This window comes from Citrus clementina, unplaced genomic scaffold, assembly GCF_000493195.1.
Source record: "Citrus clementina cultivar Clemenules unplaced genomic scaffold, Citrus_clementina_v1.0 scaffold_3, whole genome shotgun sequence".
NCBI classification, from domain to species: Eukaryota; Viridiplantae; Streptophyta; class Magnoliopsida; order Sapindales; family Rutaceae; genus Citrus; species Citrus x clementina.
Window position 1 is genome coordinate 10,047,195 of NW_006262339.1, and position 23,645 is coordinate 10,070,839.

Below are 23,645 nucleotides of genomic sequence, written 5' to 3' on the forward strand. Positions count from 1 at the left end.
TAACAGACAAAGGATGATGAATGGAGTTGAAGCAACAAACAAAGGGACCCACATTTCTGTCATCCCTTTGTATCCAAGAGTTCAAATAGCAAAACTCTTATCCAAATGACATGGACTGCCCATTAAGACACCCTTTTCTTTTTTGCATCGGATGTGAAGCTATCTTCTCACCTTTTGCATGCCTTCATTCTGCTCCTTAGAGAGATTATTCTTTCTTCTTCCTTTCTCCAGTGTACAATAGCAGGAATAGGAAACAAGAAGCTAAGTTTTGGTAGACAATGAAGAGAAATTGAATTGCATTGTCTAGTTCTGAAACTCAAGGAACATATAAGTTGCTTTTATGGGATGGCAAAAACCTGTAAAAGGCTTGATGTGTTTAGGCTTTCACACAGGTTTGCCTTCCAACTCTTAGGCTCAAGGAAACATAGGGGCCCCCCAACGATCTTTAATATTCAATAATGGCTTTTTAAAAATTAATATTGATAGTGTGTAAAATATATGATTTTAAATAATAATTTTAATAAAAATAACAAACATGTTTTAGGTTTTCATTGTGCAAGTATGGGATTAGGGGTTGGCAAAACTAGGTTCAGGTCGAGTTCGGGTCAATTCGATCGGGTTTCAGGTTGTTCGGGTTAAACAAAAATCAATTTGAATTAAATATGAATTATTGACCCGACCCAATCTGATTCAAATATAATTTGGATCAGATTGGGTCGGGTCAATAATTCGGGTTTAATTGGGGTAAAATTGAGTTCGAATTTGAAGCTTGAAAGTTGAAAGCTTCAAAATCGGGTTCGGGTAGGGAGAAAGCTAGAAACTCGGGTTGGGTTGTGAGGATTCAGTCTTCAAGCAGTTGATCGGTGGCCACGACACTAGATCACGAACAGGTTTTCGGCAGCAGATGGGCGGACGTGCAACGATAGATCGCGGATGGCTCACGGCTAGACGCGGTTTCACTTGGCAGTTGGCAACGGCAGATCGCGGTTTGACAGTGTTGTGAACTTGTGAAGTTGTGATTCTTGTTTGTTGTGGACTTGTGGTGGTGTGTGCGTCTGTGAGAGCGAGTGACTTTGTGTGTGTTCAGTGTGTGGTGTCTGATGGTGTGTGTGTGTTTAGGTTTAGTTTTTTTTTTTAGCAAACCTGATTGGGTATTCAGATCGGGTCGGGTTTACTCGACCCAATCACAACCCGATCGTGTCGGGTTTACCCGACCCAATCACAACCCGATCGTGTCGGGTTTACCCGACCCAATCACAACCCGATCGTGTTTGCAATTTTTAATCCAATTGGGTTTCAATTCCGACCTAACCCGACCCGAACTTGAAATTTTTCGGGTCAGGTCGGGTAAAATGCTCACCCCTATATGAGATCATATTAATTAAACTTTCAAGTTACAATAACTATTATCTACTCGATACTAAAAATTTTATAGGTTTTTCTTTGATATGATTTAGTGCAGTTTTAATTTTTTTAGTTCGGTACTCGTTTTTCATCCTAAACTAAAAAGATAGGTTGATTTAATAACTTATAGTATTAAAATGTTTGGTAAACACTAACTATTTTGTTTTAAAAACTAAACTAATTTAATCCACACTTGTATGATTAAAAAAAGTATAATATTTTTATTATTTTTATCAAAATTATTTTACTATATACTATTAACTTTTATTTTATAACTATATTTTTTTTATAAAAACAATAACTTAAAAATTATAATACCTTTATAAAAAAATACAACCTTATAATCTATGTATTAATGACATTCATAATTTTTAGGTATAATGAGCCTTAGAATGTGCCTCGAAAAGGGACTTGCATTTGTACCTGCGATCTTATGGGTCGTCTTGGAGCATCCACCAACAACATTCTTGCGATGCTGATTTATTTATTTTTTATTTTTTAATAAATATGGTGGCAGGAAAATAAAATTGTTTGAACCAAGATTTGGAAATTTTTTACGATTATGTTAAGTCCATTTCATGCATAACTTTTTTTTTAATATTATTTTAAAAAAATTATTGGTTCAAAGCTTTTCATTCTTTGACTTTTCAACTATAATTAAATAATAATAATACTGATAAAGGTGTTGCATGCTTTGAAGCGTCGGGGGCCCATGTGCTTCTTCAACAAGCTAGGCTCGCATCACAAGCAGACGCAGTCAAGCATGACTGATGAGTCAGCACGGTGGCTTTCTTCGTTGATCCCTCGTATCGTACGGCCGTTGAGTGAGCATCACGCATCCACTTCGCACTCATATGCTATGAGTTTATTATTTAAAATTTATATCTCATAAATTTATTTATGATTTGATTAACTATTTGATATTCTGAATTTTTTGAATTATTTGATTATTTGATTTTTTGGAATTTTTATATTTTGATTAAACTATTTAGTTAATGATTATGTTTTTATCCAAGTAAGATCATCTTTTTTTTTTTTTTAAACAGAAAGTGCTTTGTTTAGTTATGTTTAGGTTAAACTTAATACAAGTGATATCAAAAAAATAAAAAAATACAAAAGTAAATAAAAAAACTTGCCAAACAAATTGACATTTTCAAAAAAAAAAATGTTAATAAGTGACAACAAGATTTTCTCCCAAAAAAAAAAATTGTCATAAGATTATAAGATTATGACATTTAATAATAATATAATGTAATGATAAATTTTGTTAATTTTTGAAAATTTTAGTGGTCCAGTGTGTGAAATTTTTAGCTCTGCAAGATCAGTGCAAGGTTATGACATCGTTCGGTTGAAATCGCAATTACAGTATATGAGTATATCATCATGATACCCATTGGCTTTAATAAAAGGCATTCATAGCGTATTATGCATTAATAAAAATATATTCTAATTTTATAATTCTAATTCTAATTTTTATAATATAAATAAATAATTTATTCTAACATTTTTCATTCCTTCCTCGTTTTAATTACAATCTATTGCTATCGTGGGCATTAAGCTCGTGCGTGTGACAAGTAGAATGTTTCGGTTTGAAGCGGGCCCCACCTGCTTGCCCAGCACGTAATCTATAAACTATTATTATCTACGTACTTCACCCGATGGCGGTTTAGCAACAGACGCAAATCGACGGTCCAGATTAGTTCTACTTTACTCTCAGCAACCTCTACATAACTATATAAATAGAAAGGAAAACCATAAACGACAAGCCCCAAGCCCCAAGCCCCCGTAAGGCCCAAGCAAAAAATCTGTCGCTCTACAGAGGCAGCCTGTATAAGTAAATAATAAAACCACACCGATATAATATCATCGAGAAAGTAGAGACCGGCGTCTAATCGCTTCTGAAAACTTCTTTGGATTGATCAGGTATTTTCTCGTTATATTTTTCTGTAGCTTTGATTTTCATTTTTTAAAATTTATTTTTGTGATATGTGGCTGCGAATATATCTAGGGATTACAATTTTTTTTCGGCCCTTGATTTTTTTTTTTTCATTTCTTTTTGCTGATTTCTTTTTTTGAAGTTCAAATTCGTATAATCATCTGATGTTTGAAGTTCGAATTTAATGCTGTGACAATTGCAAAAAACTGAGTGTTCGGGTTCTCTTTATTGGGTAATCGACTCCAATATAATATATTTTTTTCCGTCTTATCATTTCTTGTAGCTTCTGAGGAGTTAAAGCTTGGGGTTTGGTTCAATTTCAATTGGATAGTGTTGTTCAGTTTGGTTAGCATTTGTGGATACGGATAAGAGATTTGTTGTTTCTGAATCCAGAAGAATGAGCTCTGATAGAAGGGATGGGACTAGAAATCCTGCCCGAAGCGCCCGCCAGGAATGGGTCCCACGAGGATCCCCAGCTAGAGTTGTGAATCCACCACCTCAGAGCATCAATCCGAATACGATGAATGGTGTGGTTGAAAATAGCAGAAATATGCCCACTCCGGATGATAATCAACATAGCAGAAATATGCCCACTCCGGATGATAATCAACATAGCAGAAACATTGCCCCTAGAGTTCAAAATGGGCAATTCACAAATCATCACAGGGGGAGGGCAAGGGGTGAGAATCAGGATAAGAAGCTACCAAAGGACCTGGATTTGCCACAGCTTTTGCAAGAGATTCAAGACAAGCTCATGAAAAGTAAAGTGGAGTGTATGATCTGTTATGATATGGTTAAGAGGTCTGCACCAATATGGTCTTGTTCGAGTTGTTTCTCGATTTTTCATCTGAGTTGCATCAAGAAATGGGCACGTGCACCCACATCTGCTGATTTGTCAGCAGAAAGGAGTCAAGGCTTTAACTGGCGCTGCCCGGGTTGTCAATCTGTGCAGCTCACATCATCAAAGGAGATTCGATATGTTTGTTTCTGTGGGAAGAGGACAGACCCAACTTCTGATTTTTATTTGACTCCGCATTCATGTGGAGAACCCTGTGGTAAGCCACTTGAGAGTAAGATTTCCAGTGCTGGTGGGAGTGAGGAGGATCTTTGTCCTCACAAATGTGTCTTGCAGTGCCATCCTGGTCCATGTCCTCCTTGTAAGGCATTTGCTCCACCACGTTTGTGTCCGTGTGGAAAGAAAATGATTACAACTAGATGCTTTGATCGGAAGTCTGTTCTAACGTGTGGTCAGCACTGCAATAAGCATCTTGAATGTTGGCGTCACAAATGCGAGAAGATATGCCATGTAGGTCCTTGTGGTCCTTGTTGGGTTCTTGTCAATGCCTCATGTTTCTGCAAGAAAAAGGTGGAGGTTGTACTTTGTGGAGACATGGCTGTAAAGGGGGAGGTGAAAGCAGAAGCTGGAGTTTTTTCATGTAGTTCAACTTGTGGAAAAAAGCTTAGTTGTGGTCATCATAGCTGTGGAGAAATTTGCCATCCTGGTCCTTGTGGAGATTGTGAATTGTTGCCAAGCAAGATCAAGTCTTGTTTCTGTGGAAAGATGAGCTTGCAGGAGCAAAGGAAGAGTTGTTTGGACCCAATTCCAGCTTGTTCAGAGAAATGTGGCAAACCACTTGCTTGTGGGCTGCACTATTGTGATGAGTTGTGCCATGCTGGGAACTGTCCTCCTTGTTTAGCTGCAGTCACCCAAAAGTGTCGTTGTGGATCAACTTCCCGAAATGTAGAATGCTACAGAACAACAGGGGGTGAGAATTTCACCTGTGAGAAAGCTTGTGGACGAAAGAAGAATTGCGGGAGGCACCGGTGTAGTGAGCGGTGCTGCCCTCTCTCTAGCTCTAACAGCCTTCTCTCCGGAGATTGGGATCCACACTTTTGTCAAATGGCTTGTGGAAAGAAGCTGAGGTGTGGACAGCATTCCTGTGAATCACTGTGTCACAGTGGCCATTGTCCTCCTTGCCTTGAAACAATCTTTACTGATTTGACATGTGCCTGTGGGAGAACTTCATTTCCACCTCCATTGCCTTGTGGTACACCTCCTCCTTCATGTCAGCTCCCATGCTCCGTTCCTCAGCCCTGTGGCCATTCAGCTTCTCACAGTTGCCATTTTGGGGACTGCCCACCTTGTTCTGTGCCTATAGCAAAGGAGTGCATTGGGGGGCACGTGGTTTTGAGGAATGTACCTTGTGGCTCAAAGGATATTAGATGTAACAAGCTCTGTGGCAAGACGAGGCAATGTGGTATGCATGCATGTGGCAGAACTTGTCACCCGCCTCCTTGTGATACTGCCTGCTATTCTGAACCAGGCTCAAAGGCTTCTTGTGGGCAGGTGTGTGGTGCTCCAAGGAGGGATTGCCGGCATACATGTACTGCACTATGCCATCCGTCTGCTCTTTGTCCTGATGTAAGATGCGAATTCCCTGTCACAATCAATTGTTCTTGCGGCCGGATTACAGCAAGTGTTCCCTGTGATGCTGGAGGGAGCAGTTCTGGTTATAGTTCTGATACCGTTTATGAAGCCTCCATTGTCCAGAAGTTGCCAGCACCACTTCAACCCGTGGAATCGACAGGCAAGAAAATTCCCCTAGGGCAGAGGAAGCTTATGTGTGATGATGAATGTGCTAAGTTGGAGCGTAAACGGGTTCTTGCGGATGCTTTTGAAATCACTACCCCAAATTTGGATGCACTTCATTTTGGAGAGAGTGCTGTGACTGAGTTGCTTGCTGATCTTTATAGGCGTGATCCAAAGTGGGTGCTCTCTGTGGAGGAAAGATGCAAATTCTTGGTGCTCGGCAAGAACAGAGGGTCTACAAATGCTCTTAAGGTTCATGTTTTCTGTCCAATGCTGAAGGATAAGAGGGATGCAGTAAGGCTGATAGCTGAGAGATGGAAGCTAGCTGTCAATCCTGCTGGGTGGGAGCCAAAGCGTTTTATTGTGGTTCATGTTACACCCAAGTCCAAGCCTCCACCTCGGGTGATTGGGGTTAAGGGTGCCACCACTGTAAACGCTCCTCATGCGCCAGTGTTTGATCCACTAGTAGATATGGATCCCAGGCTTGTTGTTTCCTTTCTAGATTTGCCTAGGGAGTCAGATATAAGTGCTCTTGTATTGAGATTTGGAGGGGAATGTGAACTGGTTTGGTTGAACGACAAGAACGCATTGGCTGTATTTAGTGATCCTGCACGAGCAGCAACTGCTACAAGGAGATTGGATCATGGATCAGTTTATTATGGAGCTGTTGTGGTCCAGAATGTTGGTGCACCTTCGACTGCTAATGCATGGGGAGGACCTGGAACTGTCAAGGAAGTGGGAGCCCTTTCTTCCCAGAGAGGAAATCCGTGGAAAAAGGCTGTAGTTCAAGAGATGGCTTGGAGAGAAGATTCATGGGGTGAAGAAGAGTCTTCTGCTGGTTCTGGAGATGTGCAGGCGTCTGCCTGGAAAAATAAAGAAGCTCCAATTGCGGCATCAATAAACCGGTGGAGTGTCCTGGACTCTGAAACATTGTCTTATTCATCTCCTGTATCTATTAGAACTGAAGAACCTGCAAAACAGTCAGCAAGTCAATCCAATAAAGGGGGTGAATCAAATGCAAGCAGTGTGAATGTGGCAGGGCAGCCTGCTTCAAGTTTTAGTGAAACGGAGCTGTCAGAAGTGGTTGATGACTGGGAGAAGGCTTATGATTAGATGACCTGCAAATATGGTTGCGATTTTGAAGCTGTTAGAGGTTGCTGATTTATTAAGATTTTTGTTTTGATTCCCCCCCACAATTCAATGTGGAGGGACCATGTAACTGTTGCTGTATCGGAAGGGCATTCACATTGTTGTGAAGGTGAATTTCCTGTTATACTAGAAAAAGGCAAAAACCTTATGAATACTCTCTCTTTTTCTCGTTAGGGTTCTGTTTGTTCAAAGGAAGCTTGTAATTGCATTTTTACATAGAAAACCCTGAGCAAGTTCTCTAAAAGGCACACATGATATGATCTACACATTCTGCGGATAATGTAAAATCCATTTGCAGCAATTAGTAAGTTCTGCTGCTATTTGTTTTGTTGATGAAACATTGCATTTGTAGTTTGGAGTACATGTTTTCAGTTCCCGAAGGGAGAATGATAAGAGTCAATTGATGGTGTTTGCATGAAAACAACTGAAAGGCTTGACGAGGAGGGGGAATATTCAAGAGGCTTATTTTGCTACTTGTAGATGAAAGGACTATTTGGATATTCAATGAAAGAAGTGAATGAGGTAATTTTGTTTAATTAATTATTTTATTGTGTGACACTGATATGAAATAGCAAAATTCTTGTTTGCTGTTTGTAGACAAGTAAACAGAGAAACATATGAGGACTCTAGGAAAATCTTCAGCAAATGGAAGTATTATTTTCTGTTTAGCTTTAATTAAGCAATGAGTTTGGCTTTATAAACCAAAGCTTGATTGGATTTTCAGAGTTCGATTCGGTGAATTTGGAAAATAGCTCTGTGGTGGGAGACTATTTTGTGTTGAATTTAGAAAATAATACAAAAAGATTTCTCCACCATTGGCTGTTGCTGTTATAGTAAAATGATTTTTGGAGTCCTCCAAGAGGTGGTGCAATGAAAATGGTTGGCTACCATTTTGGCAATCCTTGGAATGGAAGCAAGTGGTTCCCTATGAAAGAAGACATACTGAAAATATTTTATATATATTTGTGTATCATGGTTTTTAAAAAATAAATTATTTATTAGTTAAATGGTAGATACTTAATTGCCTCATTTGAATTCTTATATATGCAATGAAGAAGTTGATTTTTTAGCATGTTCTGTTCAAATATTCGAGTTCTTTTTATTTTATTTTTTAGTGGCTTAGAATTTTTCTTTTTAACTGTAAATGAGTTCTTGAAGAATGACCTGCCAAATGTGAGAATGTTCAGCTTATGTGAAAAAACTTCGCCAAGTTAGCCATTTCGTATTTAAAAATTCGACAGCTAATATGAATTTATCTCATTCCTTAAAATCCATCAAATTAGAAAAATTCAAATTAAAAAAAAGATTTATTTATTCCGCTGCATGTTGAGTGATCTATATTATCAATGCATAAAAAGATTCCTAAATATATGAATAACGATTTCTGTTACTATTATTGGCGCTTGTCAGGCGATTATCTTCATCTCCAAAATTACAAGCTTCCGTGAGTTATATATAACATGTTATGGAGCTAAAATAGCTATGGAAATTTTTAGACGACGTTGATATCAAAATAGAAAGGGAAATTTACACCAATAACTGTTGTGCAAATTTTATTAAACTCGCAAACGCACGAATCTATTGTAGAGTAGATTAATGGTGACGAGTGTCGATCCCACGAGGAGGTGGATTTTAATTGTGTGTAAAATTAATTTTGTAAATGGGTGGTTGGATTTGTGGTGAAAATGATTTGGATTATCCTAAAATTGGAATTGAAATAACGAGAATAAATTCTAAAATTGGAATTGAAATGGCGAGAATAAATTGAAGAGAAATCTATTGTGATGACGTACTTGGGTATCTGGATCTGTATCAACATGCATCATGGGCTAAATAATCCTTATTAATGCCAATTAAATCATGAGGGGGGAATCCACACCTCATGAATCACGCTCTAATCAATATGGTGCTAAGGGCTTATCGTGTCAAATAATAATAACCTTGTACTAGGGGGCCGGTGAAACCAAGGCGGTACTAGACAAGATTAGTATTATTTGTCGACGAGAAGTCAAAACATCCACAAAAATTAGAGGGGAAGAGAAAGTAAATTTGCCAAATAAAGCCCATGACACATGTTGAGACTTCACTTTCAACCCAACCTTGAAAGAAAATTAGCCACTCATAATTGAACTAGGGGCAAAATGAGAATTTATTAAAATATGTAGAAAATATAAGATGGAGAAGGAATTACAGAAAATGGATCTCAAAAATGAATTCAGAGATATCAAATTAGGGGGGGGGGGGAGGTCTCCTTTTTATAGATACATGGAGTAAATCATGGCCATCAGATTAAAAATAGTTTGGACGCTCAGAATTGCACCACGTGATCAGTCAACAGTACGCGGTTTGACCACACGGATGAACAGTAACACAGTTTGACCCAGGTTGAACAGTGACGCGGTTTGGTTGAAAATAATCCTGTGTAATGCATGTACCGTATGCGAGATTTTTGGTCCACTGATATGCTGCCATGTCATCAGTCAACAGTGCATAAAAATTTTAGTCCAACAAGATCGTGACACCTAATCAGTCAATGCCACATCATCGGTCAATGCCACATCATCGATCCGTCTATATGAACAGTGTCGTGAACAATAACGTGGACAATACTGTACATGTGAATAGTACCGTACATGTGAACAATGCCATTTTTCCTTTTATGCTTCTTCTAAGGTTTTTGACCGTCCTAAGTTCAAAAGTAATGTCAATTTTGCCGTCTGATCTCTCGTTTATTGTGAAATGACTATGATGCCCCTAAAATACATAAAATACTTAATTAAAATAAAACACACGGAATTAAATCAAAAAAAGGTTAAATACATAAAAGTAAGGGTGTTAGTAAAACTTGAAGTGTAAAATGACGATTTTCTCCTTTATAAATATACATTTTCTAACACTCAACACACCCCCCAACCAGCTTATTGCTAGTCCCTAGCAAATAAAGTGAAAACAAAATTCACATCCAAAATGATTTTTTTTTTTAAACACTCTTGTTTATTCAATCAGACTAATGATAACAATAAAATAAAAGTATAAGCATTATCTCAAGTCTAAAGAAATATCACACCCACATCAACCATCCACATGAATCAGCCCAGTAGACTTTGTCATAGCTACCTTCAAGAATGACATGTCAAACTCCAAAATCTCACTGGAAGTAGTAACACTCTCACAAAGAAATTAAACCCAATAAAAATAGTCACTCCAATGAATGGTAATTGAGAGAAAATAATCAAGAAGTGATATTACATGCTCTCACCAAGATGAAAGAAATATGCCCTCAGCTTAGAAGTAATACGATCTCAAGTCAAATAAAAATGCTAGTCAACCCAATTTATTTATTTATTTATTTTTCTTTCATGCATCACTATATCTTTTTAACCCATATAACTAGCTTCTACTTCAGACTATAGTTTCCTAAAATCAAGAAGGACTTTTATTAGGACGTAACGTAGGTTAGGGACATGGCTAACAAAGAAGGGAAATAAAGAAAACAAAGTGTATGTTTGAGAAAAATGCAGAAGAATTTTTTTTTTTTGAAGTTGCAAGGTGGATTTCACCTATTATTGTTATTTTTTTCTTTTTTTTTTTTTTGAAACCACAATTTTTTTTTGTTTTGTTGGGCATAACTTCACTATACAAAATAATTATTTACATTTTTCTCAAATATAAATAGGTGATGGAACTTGTAAGATATTGGGTAATACTCCAAATCGGAGTGGGTCAAGATGATAAGTTTGACAAAGAAAAGTTTTTTTTTTAATTAATTTTTTTAAAGGCTCAAAATGGTTAACTATGAATATTTGATAAAAGGGATGGGTAGAAAGACTCAAACGGATTAAAGATGGCCTTTCCATCATCTTTTAGGGCTCTAAATAATCTTCCATATCTACTAGTTAGATGGGCCTCCATATGTAGCAACACACATTTTTTTTCTTTTTTTATTTTACAATTTTTTTTAAAGGTTAACTCAAAAGAAATTTAGAGATTGTGTATACAGCAATAACTGCTAAGCTGTATAAAGAATGGGCAAAAGGGTTACTCTCCAAGAAAATGATAGGCTAAAAAACTCACTTGATACTTATTATGACATGTTCATTCCTTCAAGCAATTCATATTTGTCTCCGACATCAACACGTAGAGTAGCAAACATAGTGTAACATCACTTAAGACTAAAGATAATACAAATACTAAAATTTAAAATTAATCATGTCATCCAATGTTAAAACAAATCACACATTTTTTTTTTTAAACAACATTCTACCCCTCAACCTATTCTAAACATGAAAGGAAAATATGCATGCAGAAATGTGAAAATGATGCAGAAAAATTAATTAGAAAAAGATTTTTTTTTTATTTTTAACTAAGAAGATACGTTTCTAGAGGCACTACACTCCATATTCAGCCATCTTCGACTCAAATATTTGAAAATGTATATTTATAAAGGAGAAATTAAAAAGAAGAAGAAAAATGAACATCAAAACTTAATAAAGAAAAAGAAAATGTCTGAATTTTTTTTTGAATTTTTTTTTGTTTTTTTTCAAACGATGAAGATGCGTTTCTAGAGTCACTACACTCCATATTCAGCCATCTTCAACACAAAAAGTTAGCAACAGTTAGTTTCTACAACAAAAAATTAGTAAAAACTTAACCAAGATTCCACAATTATCGACTATTCCCTCCCCCTAATCAGAACGAAACATTGTCCTCAATGTTTTAAAGGAAAAAAGTAGAGTTTAGAAGACATCACCTGGGTGGTGCAACACAGAAGAAAATATTTACAGGCGGAGAGTTAAATCTAATTTGTACTTCTTACTGCGGCTACTGTTACCATCATTATTTGGACGCTCTAACACAAAGGTCCAGGGGTCTGGCTCCGGTCGATAAGCTTGTAACAAATCAAGTAGCTCATTAGCTATGTGAGCACAAATAAAAAGGTTTTTGGCATTGGAAGGAACGAAATAGTTTTTTATTGCATGGTTTCTCGTGAACAGTAACGTGGACAGTACCGTACATGTGAACAGTGCCATTTTTCCTTTTATGCTTCTCCTAAGGTTTTTGACCATCTTGAGTTCAAAAGTGATGTTCGTTTTGCCGTCTGATCTCTCGTTTATTGTGAAATGACTATGATGCCCCTAAAATACATAAAATACTTAATTAAAATAAAACACACGGAATTAAATCAAAAGAAGGTTAAATACATAAAAGTAAGGGTGTTAGTAAAACTTGAAGTGTAAAATGACGATTTTCTCCTTTATAAATATACATTTTCTAACACTCAACAATAACCATAAAAGTTTTTGCTTTTTTCATCTTAACCCCCCAAACAAATTTCTATCAACATTAGCCATAAAAAAACCTTTGAGACCAAAATACCCCTCTCTCATCTCTCCCCTAACAATCTCTCTTTCACTCATCTCTCCCAAACTGAAGAAACTCTCATAGTCAGCGGCGACATCAGCCCTCGTCGGCGGCGGCTCCATCCCTCATCGGCATCCGATTAACCATCTACAGCCTTCAACAAAACCTAAGTTAGTCATTTTATTTATATTTCATTAATTTAAAATGAAATTTTAGAATAATAGTGGCTGTAGTTTGAGAATAATGGTGGTGGTGTTTGTGGTGGTGGTTGTTGTTTTGGGAGTGTAGAACCGCTGCCCAGCGAAGGGCGCTAGAGCGCACGCGCCGCTCGCCCAAGCGACGGGCGCTAGCTCGCGCCCGTGCTGTCGCACCAATTTTTGGTGCGACATCACGACCTGTCACACCAAATTACAGTGGGTTTAATATTTTTTTTCCGTCAAGTCAATTTATTTTATTTTTGTTGTAAATACAATGTAATAATGTTATAAATATTACAGATACATGGCGAAATCCGAATCATCGGATATCGAAGTAGGCATGATGTATTTTCGTTATGCCGATCACTTTCCGGGTCGAATTTCGAGCATGTGTAATTTATCTTTGGTCGTAAAAGCCATCGAGGAAAAATTAACAAAGTGGCAGTTGAATCTATTCAAGAAGGATATATTTGGACATTTCTTGGAGTGTCGAAGCTTTCCATTTAGTGGGGTAATTTTGCACAATCTTTTACTGAGGCAAGTGGCCCATAAAGAAGATAGCCTCGAGGATCAGTTATGGTTTCAAATTGGTGAGCATTTGATTCGCTTGTCAATTATAGAATGGTGCTTGGTTACTGGACTTTCATATGGTGTTGATACCGAACTAAGAAATAACAAAATGGTGCATAGGCTACGGAATACGTATTTTGGTGGTGTGTATCGCAAGATTAATCTTAAGGAATTCGATACATTATTTAAGAAGTTGAAATTCGAGGAAATGGACGATATAGACGCATTAAAGATTGCGTTCTTTTATTTTGCGGACAGAGTACTAAATGCAAGAAAAAATCACTGTCAAATTAATTTTGATTGGCTTAACGAAGTTGATGATATAGAGTACTTCCGAAACCGTCAATGGAGTCTTTTGTCGTGGGAAATGATATACGAGAGTCTTGACGATGCACTGTTCGAGAAAGACAAGAAATTTAAGACGACTCGGTTGAAAAACCCATATCATAACTCGGTTGTAAAGAGTATATATATGTTGGTTGCTTCGAATTTGTATAGATTAGATGAGAAATTTTAGAGTACATTAAAGATATTATATTTAATTAATACATATATGCTATGCATATTTTTATTAAATATGTTTGATGTGTTCTAAAATCACTTCAAATGGAGACAAATGGAATATAAAAGTACCCAAATAGATGGATGTATGTAAAGGATAAATTGTCATTCCCCTCTCTCTGCCTCTAATTGATATCGGGCTGCTCACTTGAAAGACAAGATAAAAATTGGAAAAAATGTCTCTTATAACATTTTTCTTGTCAAGTTGACCCAGCAAAGGGAAATTTGTAGAGTTTGAATGGCCAAAAAGATATGTAAAGAGTATATAAATGTTGGTTAATTGTGAAAATAGTAAAACTTTTATGGTTATTTTTATAAATTTTCCAAATAGAAACTTAAGCTTCTAAGTTTTTTCTGTTATAATTTTTGAAAACAAATTTTGCATATGTGCATGACACAAGAAGTGAAGTAGAACGCTAAACTGATAATAATAAATTGATGCCGAGAATATACGGGTCTATACTATATACTATACGTGTGTCGATTATACCGACGCGCCACATCACGTGAGTGGCACCCACGCTCGTGTTAATACCTGCTTTTTATTTATTTATTTTCTTTTTGAAGAAATACCTGCTTTTAAGAAAAAACAGAAAGATATAAAATAAGAAACCCAAACCATGCTTCCCCACCAAACGCGCCATCAACGCCCAACCTTAAAACCAGCTAAAACCAACACTTAGGGGACTCGCCTTCCCAACTAATCTCCCTACAACCACTCATATTTCAACACGTCAGCATCCTCATTACAACGGCCCACCCTACTTGGGACTCTCTTTTCCTTTTTGCTCACGTGCCTGTTTCCTCTGCCAAATCGTGACGTGGCGTTGTTTCGCTCGCCCATGCAGTTAAATTCTATTTTTAGTTCTTTTTGCATTAGATTATTTTCATTATCCTTTCTTTTAATTTTTTAAAATTTTTTTATTTTTATTTTTATTACCGGTGCCTATAAAAACAAAACCAAAACAACATTCAATTTCCCTTCTTGTGTCTCCATTTTTTAAAAAATTAAAAAATGAGGCCAACATCAGCAGCAACACAACAATGCAATAACGATAACAATAATAATCAAAATAATAATAATAACAATAATAATTCTCCGCCATTGAAGATCAATAAAGACTCACATTTCATCAAGAAATCGTCGGCGTCGGCGTCGGCGTCGGTGTCATTGCCGCCGTCGCACCGGCATCCAGTGATCATCTACACGCATTCGCCGAAGATCATACACACGCACCCGCGAGACTTCATGGTACTGGTGCAGAAACTCACCGGATTGTCGCGATCGAGCGACGATAACTCAACGGAGAAATGCAATGGATCGTCGGAGGAGGAGAATAATGATAGCAACAACAACAATATTAAGAGCTGTAAGATCGCCGGAATGGACGACGAGTCGACGTCGGTGATAACGACGGATGAGAACTGCAGCGGAGGAAACATCGACGACGGTCAGGTGAATTCTTGTTTTGTTCCGCCGCCGATATTTGAGCCGCCGAATCCATTTTTTACGAGTAATATTCCAGTGTTTACGCCGAATTCTGCAGATTTTTTGTGCTCGAATCATCAGCAGTTTTATAATTACGCAGCTGATTCGTTGCTTTTCTCGTCGAATATCAGAGGGGCAATTTCGTCAACACATCCGGCAGCAGCTGAAGGCATGAATGATTTTCGTGAATTTTAGAGTTTTTCTTTTTAAAAATTTTGGAGGCATACATATTATTATAATATTATTTATATTATAATATATTAACTATTAAATTCATTCATTCATTCATTCTTTCTTTAGGTGAACTCTTTTGATTTGTTTTTGATGATAATCAGGGTTCAATTAAATTAATTAAGTTATTAGATAGCATTTTTTTTCCCCTTCAGGAATAAAGTTTTACAGAACAATGTTTGTTTGTTGAGCCTTTTATTATTTCACTTGATGGTAGTCACGGAAGAAAAACAAAATTTTGTTTATTTACGTAGCTTTCTTATTCAAAATATATCATTGTAATTTTTTTGAAATCATATATGCATAAGATGGGGACTCTTTGTTTTTTTTTTTTGGGTTCTAGTTCAAAATGTTTCTGATCTCTTTTTTTTCTTCATGATTTTTTTTTTGGGTAGTATGTGAAATATATGTGAAGACTAATAATGTTCATTACTCAAAAAAAAAAGAAGGATATTGTCAACGATTACTCACTTGAAAGACAGAATAAACTTTTATAAAAAATGTTCTTTAACATTTTTCCTGTCAACTTGAACCGGCAAAGGGACGTGTGGATTTTGAATGGCCAAAGGGAGAGTAAATACATGTTGGCTGTCTAGAATCTGTCAAAAATGAGAGGAGAAGTTTTAGATTACATTTACATCATAAGTTTATAATTTATTAATGCATATATATTATGTGCAGTTTAATTAAATAAAATTATTAATTATATAATAATTTTTTAAAATAAATGCACCTATGATATATATGCATTAATTAGGTGTAATACTTATAATGTGTTTTAAAATTTCTCAAATAAAAAACTGATGGAGTATAAAAATGCGTAAATAGTTGGACGTACGTAAAGAACAAAATTGTTATTTTATAGTTACAAATTTTATTACCAAGATTTGAAGTGCTATAGTTTCTAAGGAAAATCATCGCTCATTAAAAGTTATAACTTTTCATGATTCGGAGTCCTACTTGGAAGCTTCCCATGCTTTTGCTCTCTCCTTTTTTTTTCCCCTCTTCTTCAAAACTACTGTCGATTTATTCAATTGAAAGTCATGATAAAAAATTTTAAAAAAATGCCTCTTTAATATTTTTATTGTCAAGTTGACATGGCAAAGGGACATATGCAAAGTTTGAATCTCCAAAGCGATATGTAAAGAGTATATATATGTTGGTTGCCTCGAATTTGTATAGATTAGATGAGAAATTTTAGAGTACATTAATGATATTATATTTAATTAATACATATATGCTATGCATATTTTTATTAAATATGTTTGATGTGTTCTAAAATCACTTCAAATGGAGACAAATGGAATATAAAAGTACCCAAATAGATGGATGTATGTAAAGGATAAATTGTCATTCCCCTCTCTCTGCCTCTAATTGATATCGGGCTGCTCACTTGAAAGACAAGATAAAAATTGTAAAAAATGTCTCTTATAACATTTTTCTTGTCAAGTTTACCCAGCAAAGGGAAATTTGTAGAGTTTGAATGGCCAAAAAGATATGTAAAGAGTATATAAATGTTGGTTAATTGTGAAAATAGTAAAACTTTTATGGTTATTTTTATAAATTTTCCAAATAGAAACTTAAGCTTCTAAGTTTTTTCTGTTATAATTTTTGAAAACAAATTTTGCATATGTGCATGACACAAGAAGTGAAGTAGAACGCTAAACTGATAATAATAAATTGATGCCGAGAATATACGGGTCTATACTATATACTATACGTGTGTCGATTATACCGACGCGCCACATCACGTGAGTGGCACCCACGCTCGTGTTAATACCTGCTTTTTATTTATTTATTTTCTTTTTGAAGAAATACCTGCTTTTAAGAAAAAACAGAAAGATATAAAATAAGAAACCCAAACCATGCTTCCCCACCAAACGCGCCATCAACGCCCAACCTTAAAACCAGCTAAAACCAACACCTAGGGGACTCGCCTTCCCAACTAATCTCCCTACAACCACTCATATTTCAACACGCCAGCATCCTCATTACAACGGCCCACCCTACTTGGGACTCTCTTTTCCTTTTTGCTCACGTGCCTGTTTCCTCTGCCAAATCGTGACGTGGCGTTGTTTCGCTCGCCCATGCAGTTAAATTCTATTTTTAGTTCTTTTTGCATTAGATTATTTTCATTATCCTTTCTTTTAATTTTTTTAAAAATTTTTTATTTTTATTTTTATTACTGATGCCTATAAAAACAAAACCAAAACAACATTCAATTTCCCTTCTCGTGTCTCCATTTTTTAAAAAATTAAAAAATGAGGCCAACATCAGCAGCAGCACAACAATGCAATAACGATAACAATAATAATCAAAATAATAATAATAACAATAATAATTCTCCGCCATTGAAGATCAATAAAGACTCACATTTCATCAAGAAATTGTTGGCGTCGGCGTCGACATCAACGTCATTGCCGCCGTCGCACCGGCATCCAGTGATCATCTACACGCATTCGCCGAAGATCATACACACGCACCCGCTAGACTTCATGGTACTGGTGCAGAAACTCACCGGATTGTCGCGATCGAGCGACGATAACTCGACGGAGAAATGCAATGGATCGTCGGAGGAGGAGAATAATGATAGTAACAACAACAATATTAAGAGCTGTAAGATCGCCGGAAAGGACGACGAGTCGACGTCGGTGATAACGACGGATGAGAACTGCAGCGGAGGAAACATCGACGACGGTCAGGTGAATTCTTGTTTTGTTCCGCCGCCGATATTTGAGCCGCCGAATCCATTTTTTACGAGTAATATTCCAGTGTTTACGCCGAATTCTGCAGATTTTTTGTGCTCGAATCATCAGCAGTTTTATAATTACGCAGCTGATTCGTTGCTTTTCTCGTCGAATATCAGAGGGGCAATTTTGTCAACACATCCGGCAGCAGCTGAAGGCATGAATGATTTTCGTGAATTTTAGAGTTTTTCTTTTTAAAAATTTTGGAGGCATACATATTATTATAATATTATTTATATTATAATATATTAACTATTAAATTCATTCATTCATTCATTAGGTGAACTCTTTTGATTTGTTTTTGATTATAATAAGGGTTCAATTAAATTAATTAAGTTATTAGATAGCATTTTTTTCCCCTTCAGGAATAAAGTTTTACAGAACAATGTTTGTTTATTGAGCCTTTTATTATTTCACTTGATGGTAGTCACGGAAGAAAGACAAAATTTTGTTTATTTACGTAGCTTTCTTATTCAAAATATATCATTGTAATTTTTTTGAAATCATATATGCATAAGATGGGGACTCTTTGTTTTTTTTTTTTGGGTTCTAGTTCAAAATGTTTCTGATCTCTTTTTTTTCTTCATGATTTTTTTTTTGGGTAGTATGTGAAATATATGTGAAGACTAATAATGTTCATTACTCAAAAAAAAAAAAAAGATATTGTCAACGATTACTCACTTGAAAGACAGAATAAACTTTTATAAAAAATGTTCTTTAACATTTTTCCTGTCAACTTGAACCGGCAAAGGGACGTGTGGATTTTGAATGGCCAAAGGGAGAGTAAATACATGTTGGCTGTCTAGAATCTGTCAAAAATGAGAGGAGAAGTTTTAGATTACATTTACATCATAAGTTTATAATTTATTAATGCATATATATTATGTGCAGTTTAATTAAATAAAATTATTAATTATATAATAATTTTTTAAAATAAATGCACATATGATATATATGCATTAATTAGGTGTAATACTTATAATGTGTTTTAAAATTTCTCAAATAAAAAATTGATGGAGTATAAAAATGAGTAAATAGTTGGACGTACGTAAAGAACAAAATTATTATTTTATAGTTACAAATTTTATTACCAAGATTTGAAGTGCTATAGTTTTTGAGGAAAATCATCGCTCATTAAAAGTTATAACTTTTCATGATTCGGAGTCCTACTTGTAAGCTTCCCATTCTTTTGCTCTCTCCTTTTTTTTTTCCCCTCTTCTTCAAAACTACTGTCGATTTATTCAATTGAAAGTCACGATAAAAAATTTTTAAAAAATGCCTCTTTAACTTTTTTATTGTCAAGTTGACATGGCAAAGGGACATATGCAAAGTTTGAATCGCCAAAGGGGTATGTAAAGAGTATATATATGTTGGTTGCTTCGAATTTCTATAAATTAGATGAGAAATTTTAAAGTACATTAGAGATATTATATTTAATTAATACATATATGCGATGTATAGTTTTATTAAATATGTTTGATGTGCTCTAAAATCACTTCAATTGGAGACAAATGGAATATAAAAGTACCCAAATAGATGGATGTATGTAAAGGATAAATTGTCATTCCCCTCTCTCTGTCTCTAATCGATATCGGGCTGCTCACTTGAAAGACAAGATAAAAATTGTAAAAAATGTCTCTTATAACATTTTTCTTGTCAAGTTGACCCAACAAAGGGAAATTTGTAGAGTTTGAATGGCCAAAAAGATATGTAAAGAGTATATAAATGTTGGTTTCTCAGAATTTGTAGAATTTCGAGGAGAAAATTTGAAATACGTATTATATCTAATTAATACATATGTGCTATGTGTAGTTTAATTAAATATAATTATTAATTATATGGTGATTTAAAAAAACACATATAATATATATGTATTAATTAAGTGTAATACCTTTGAAGTCCTCTAAAATCTCTCAAATAAAAAATAGATAGAGTATAAAAATATGTAAATAGATGGATCTACATAAATGATAAAATTATTATTTTTTTTTGTAGTTACAAATTTTTATTACAAAAATTTGAAGTGCTATAGATTTCAATAAAAATAACCGCTGGTAAAAAGATATAAAAAACTTTTCATGGCACAGATTTCTACTTGGAAACTGTATTCCCTTCCCTCCCCGGCTCCCCCCCCCCCCCTCTCTCTCTTCGTAAAACTGGTGTCCTTTTATTTAATTGAAATACAAGATAAAAAATTATATAAAATGTCTATTTAACATTTTTCTTGTCAAGTTGACCTGGCAAAGGGACACGTGTGGAGTTTGAATGGCCACAGAGATATGTAAAGCGTATATATATGATGGCTGTTTAGAATTTATAGAAATTAGAGGATAAATTCTAAAGTACATTAAAGGTATTATATCTAATCAATGCATGTATATTATGTATAATTTAATTAAATATAATTACTAATTATATGGAATGAATACATGACATATATGTATTATATATACGACATATAGATTCCAATGAAAATCGTTGTCGATAAAAAGGTGTATAATAGCTTTTTATCGGCAATGATTTTCTAACTTGATTCTTTATCAGTTCATTGCAAAGGTCAAATTTCTTTTTCAACTCCAAAGCACATTATGATGGTAAAAACAGTGATTACAATCAATTATATATGTGCTTTAGAATTTGAATCTTAATAGTTGTTAATTACTTTGTATCAACCTACCTCACGGGCTGTTAACTTGATAGAATCCTAGAATGTTGGAAGCTTATAACTAATAACTTTGAAATTCAATTATATTGTACTTATTTTTTTATTTGAAGTTCAGTCTGCATATAATTTAAAATGGCGACCAAAATGTAAGGAAAAAAAAAGAAATACACAGTTTTTATAATTATTTATTTAATATTTTATTTTAATAATATCATGCTAGTTTTATTTGAAGCTAATTTATTAATTGAATTTTAATGTGAAGTCATTAATTATCTCACTCCTTAAATTAAAAAAATAAAGAGTTAGATATTAGTATTTAGTTTTATGTCAAAATTTTTAACTTGAGACAGCCTACCTATTTATTAATTATTTAAATTATTTATAAATTTGAAACCATCTGAATTTATATGTGAAAATTTTAAAACATTTAATATTTTAGAATTTCAGTATACAACAGGGAGTTTAGAGTTAATTACCAACCTCTACATCCTAACGTTCAACTCTCTCGCTCGCTCTCTCCCTATATATAACGGGGACGCGCTAAAACGACCACCCACTCTCAGCTTCCTTTATATACACAGCTCTCTCTTGTTTTGCGTACGCAACTCTCTTGTTTATGTTCGATGAAAATGGCGCCGGGAAAGGGAAAACCGAAAATCGAAATCAAGAAAATAGAGAAGCAAAAAGCGAGAATGGTTACTTTTTCAAAACGACGGCAAAGCCTTTTCAAAAAAGCCCAAGAATACGCTAACATCACCGGCTCTCAGATCGCCGTTCTTGTTTTCTCACCGGCCGGCAACCCGTACGTTCATGGGTCACCGTCATTTGACGCCGTTATTGACAAATTCTTGAGCGTTAACGGCGGCGCAAGCAGCAGTGGCCAAGTGGGTGTCCATCACAATGAAGCCGATGTGTGCCGCGGATTCTTGATGGTTCTGGAAGACAAGATCAAACGGTGTCGGAGTGCGGAGGATTTGTCGGCGGTGAAGGCGGAGTTGGAGGAAGTGAGAGTGAAGGTTTTGCAGAGACTTAAGCATATTGAAGAAGACGAATTCGTCACTTCTTTGCTCAATTGTTGATTCAATTTTGATGCTGGACATTAATTAAATTAGGGTTTTGCTTCGATCAACTGATAGTTGATCAAGATTCGATTTTTTTTTTTTCCGTTGGGTATATATAGTTTACATTAGGAGATTTTTAGGGTTTACAAAATGATTTTTTTTTTTTTTTATTGGCTTACAAATTGCAAAAGTACCAAACCCTTTCACAAGCACTGGCTCACAAATCACAATTCTGGCAGCAGTAGTGTCTTTTGCTTACTATCGACCTTGGGCATCTCCGTAGCCAAAACTCGCAAGTGAAAGAAACAAATAACAAGCTATTTATTATTAGAATTATTTTTTAAATTAGAAGTTTCTAATATTATAAACCCAATGTTTGAGATTTGACCGATTATGTGGAAATTACTATTAGACCAGAGCCTTAATTTTGAAGATGAGGCTTGGAATGATTAAATATAAACCCCCAAAAAAAAAAAAAAGGTAGCTGTTACTAAGGCATCAAAGAAAAGGTTAAAAGAAGTTGATGGAAACAAAATGCAACTCAAATCTATTAATCTAACCAAGAAAACGGTCTCTGCCTTAGGGTACAAGTGGTTGGTAGAATGAAGTTGGCAATGAATGGCCTTGCAAAAGAGGAGTGGTCCATCTCAGTGGCAAATGAACTGAAAAGGATAATGCATGTGTCTGGCTAACTAAAGGGTAATGGCAAATGAACTGAAAAGGATAATGCATGTTTCTGGCTAACAGGCTCATGTGACTTACAAAATGTGACTCATGTGTCTGGCTAACTGGCTCATACTAGCTTGTTATTTGTTATTAAACAAATAACAAGCTAATATGTTAGATCATGCATGCTTTTTTTGTGCTTGGTTTGATTATTATTCTTTTAAAGAAGAAGGATCATGTGTTGTTTTTGTGATTTACTTAGTTTCTAATATATCTTCAGTTAAGAAAATAGAATGGAGTCTTCTTGTTGCCTTTAAATTAAATTAGTATTTTGTTTGATTAAGTTATTGTGAGGCTTTGATTGAGATTTTGTTACTTTATGTTGTGAATGGATGAGTTTATAGATCTATGCCGGACAATTGTTTGATAAATTGTCTAAAAGAAAAAGAATTTGGTGCTTTGCTTCACTAATTGTGGCCTAGAAATTATTACTGCATGTAGAAGTATTTCCAATCCGTAGTTGACTTTACATTAAGAAAAAATTATCCTAATTGAATGAATAACTTGCGTTGGTTTTCGCTTCATCAATTCAGTGCAGCAATGAATCCTCTTATATATGCATATAATAGAGGCAAAATGAAAAAAAAAAATTCCACAAAAATTCGGTAAATGGAAATATTCTAATAATTGCGTTCTGTGTCTAGCTTATTTCATTTCATCGTAATGCATTTACTATCATAAAAAAGAAGACACAAAAAATGGCCAGGCACCTCCCTACAGCTAGCCGTCTCCCATCATGATCCTGCCCTCAAACAATCAGCCTCTGGAAACTTATCATCATGTCATGTGAGTCGCTGTGATTAATTATCATTCAGTTGCCAATATATTTACTGCCCTTGTTAACAAAGAACATAAGTATTGGTAGAAAGCGTTTTCTACTGCAGGTTGAAATCACATCAGCCCAGGAACCAGTAACCTACATATGCACATGACACAAATCTGGATTACAGAAAGGAAA

General features: G+C 35.2%; 4 protein-coding genes across 5 annotated transcripts; all 4 read left to right on the forward strand.

The window, feature by feature from the left end:
• The first annotated feature begins 3,105 nt into the window (after positions 1 to 3,105).
• LOC18046766 (NF-X1-type zinc finger protein NFXL1) lies at positions 3,106 to 7,615 on the forward strand. The gene is made up of 2 exons (XM_006440921.2): positions 3,106 to 3,327; positions 3,624 to 7,615. Exon 2 carries the CDS (start codon positions 3,738 to 3,740, stop codon positions 7,041 to 7,043), a length of 3,306 nt encoding a protein of 1,101 aa, XP_006440984.1. The 5' UTR covers positions 3,106 to 3,327; positions 3,624 to 3,737; the 3' UTR covers positions 7,044 to 7,615.
• A 7,153-nt stretch (positions 7,616 to 14,768) lies between these two features.
• LOC18046767 (VQ motif-containing protein 20) lies at positions 14,769 to 15,445 on the forward strand. Of its 2 annotated transcripts, none has more exons than XM_024189563.1 (2): positions 14,769 to 15,224; positions 15,295 to 15,445. In XM_024189563.1, exons 1-2 carry the CDS (start codon positions 14,784 to 14,786, stop codon positions 15,430 to 15,432), a joined length of 579 nt encoding a protein of 192 aa, XP_024045331.1. In that variant the 5' UTR covers positions 14,769 to 14,783; the 3' UTR covers positions 15,433 to 15,445. The 2 variants fall into 2 exon arrangements, with proteins under 2 accessions (XP_024045331.1, XP_024045332.1); XM_024189564.1 differs by having other exon boundaries at positions 15,316 to 15,445.
• A 2,364-nt stretch (positions 15,446 to 17,809) lies between these two features.
• Positions 17,810 to 18,433, forward strand: LOC18046768. The gene is made up of 2 exons (XM_024189583.1): positions 17,810 to 18,190; positions 18,282 to 18,433. The coding sequence occupies exons 1-2, from the start codon at positions 17,984 to 17,986 to the stop codon at positions 18,396 to 18,398; spliced, it is 324 nt and encodes a 107-aa protein (XP_024045351.1). The 5' UTR covers positions 17,810 to 17,983; the 3' UTR covers positions 18,399 to 18,433.
• A 3,096-nt stretch (positions 18,434 to 21,529) lies between these two features.
• On the forward strand, positions 21,530 to 21,979 carry LOC18046769 (agamous-like MADS-box protein AGL61). Its single transcript, XM_006440924.2, has one exon. The coding sequence runs from the start codon at positions 21,530 to 21,532 to the stop codon at positions 21,977 to 21,979; it is 450 nt and encodes a 149-aa protein (XP_006440987.2).
• The last annotated feature ends 1,666 nt before the right edge of the window (positions 21,980 to 23,645 follow it).

What these genes read in the sequence shown, in the direction of transcription:
- LOC18046767 (XM_024189563.1), top strand. Translation starts at nt 14,784, where the DNA reads ATGAGGCCAACATCAGCAGCAACACAACAATGCAATAACGATAACAAT. An exon ending in GAAACATCGACGACGGTCAG is followed by an intron (nt 15,225 to 15,294) that starts GTGAATTCTTGT and finishes GTAATATTCCAG; the next exon opens with TGTTTACGCCGAATTCTGCA.
- LOC18046769 (XM_006440924.2), top strand. Translation starts at nt 21,530, where the DNA reads ATGGCGCCGGGAAAGGGAAAACCGAAAATCGAAATCAAGAAAATAGAG.
- LOC18046766 (XM_006440921.2), top strand. Translation starts at nt 3,738, where the DNA reads ATGAGCTCTGATAGAAGGGATGGGACTAGAAATCCTGCCCGAAGCGCC.
- LOC18046768 (XM_024189583.1), top strand. Translation starts at nt 17,984, where the DNA reads ATGGTACTGGTGCAGAAACTCACCGGATTGTCGCGATCGAGCGACGAT. An exon ending in GAAACATCGACGACGGTCAG is followed by an intron (nt 18,191 to 18,281) that starts GTGAATTCTTGT and finishes CGAATTCTGCAG; the next exon opens with ATTTTTTGTGCTCGAATCAT.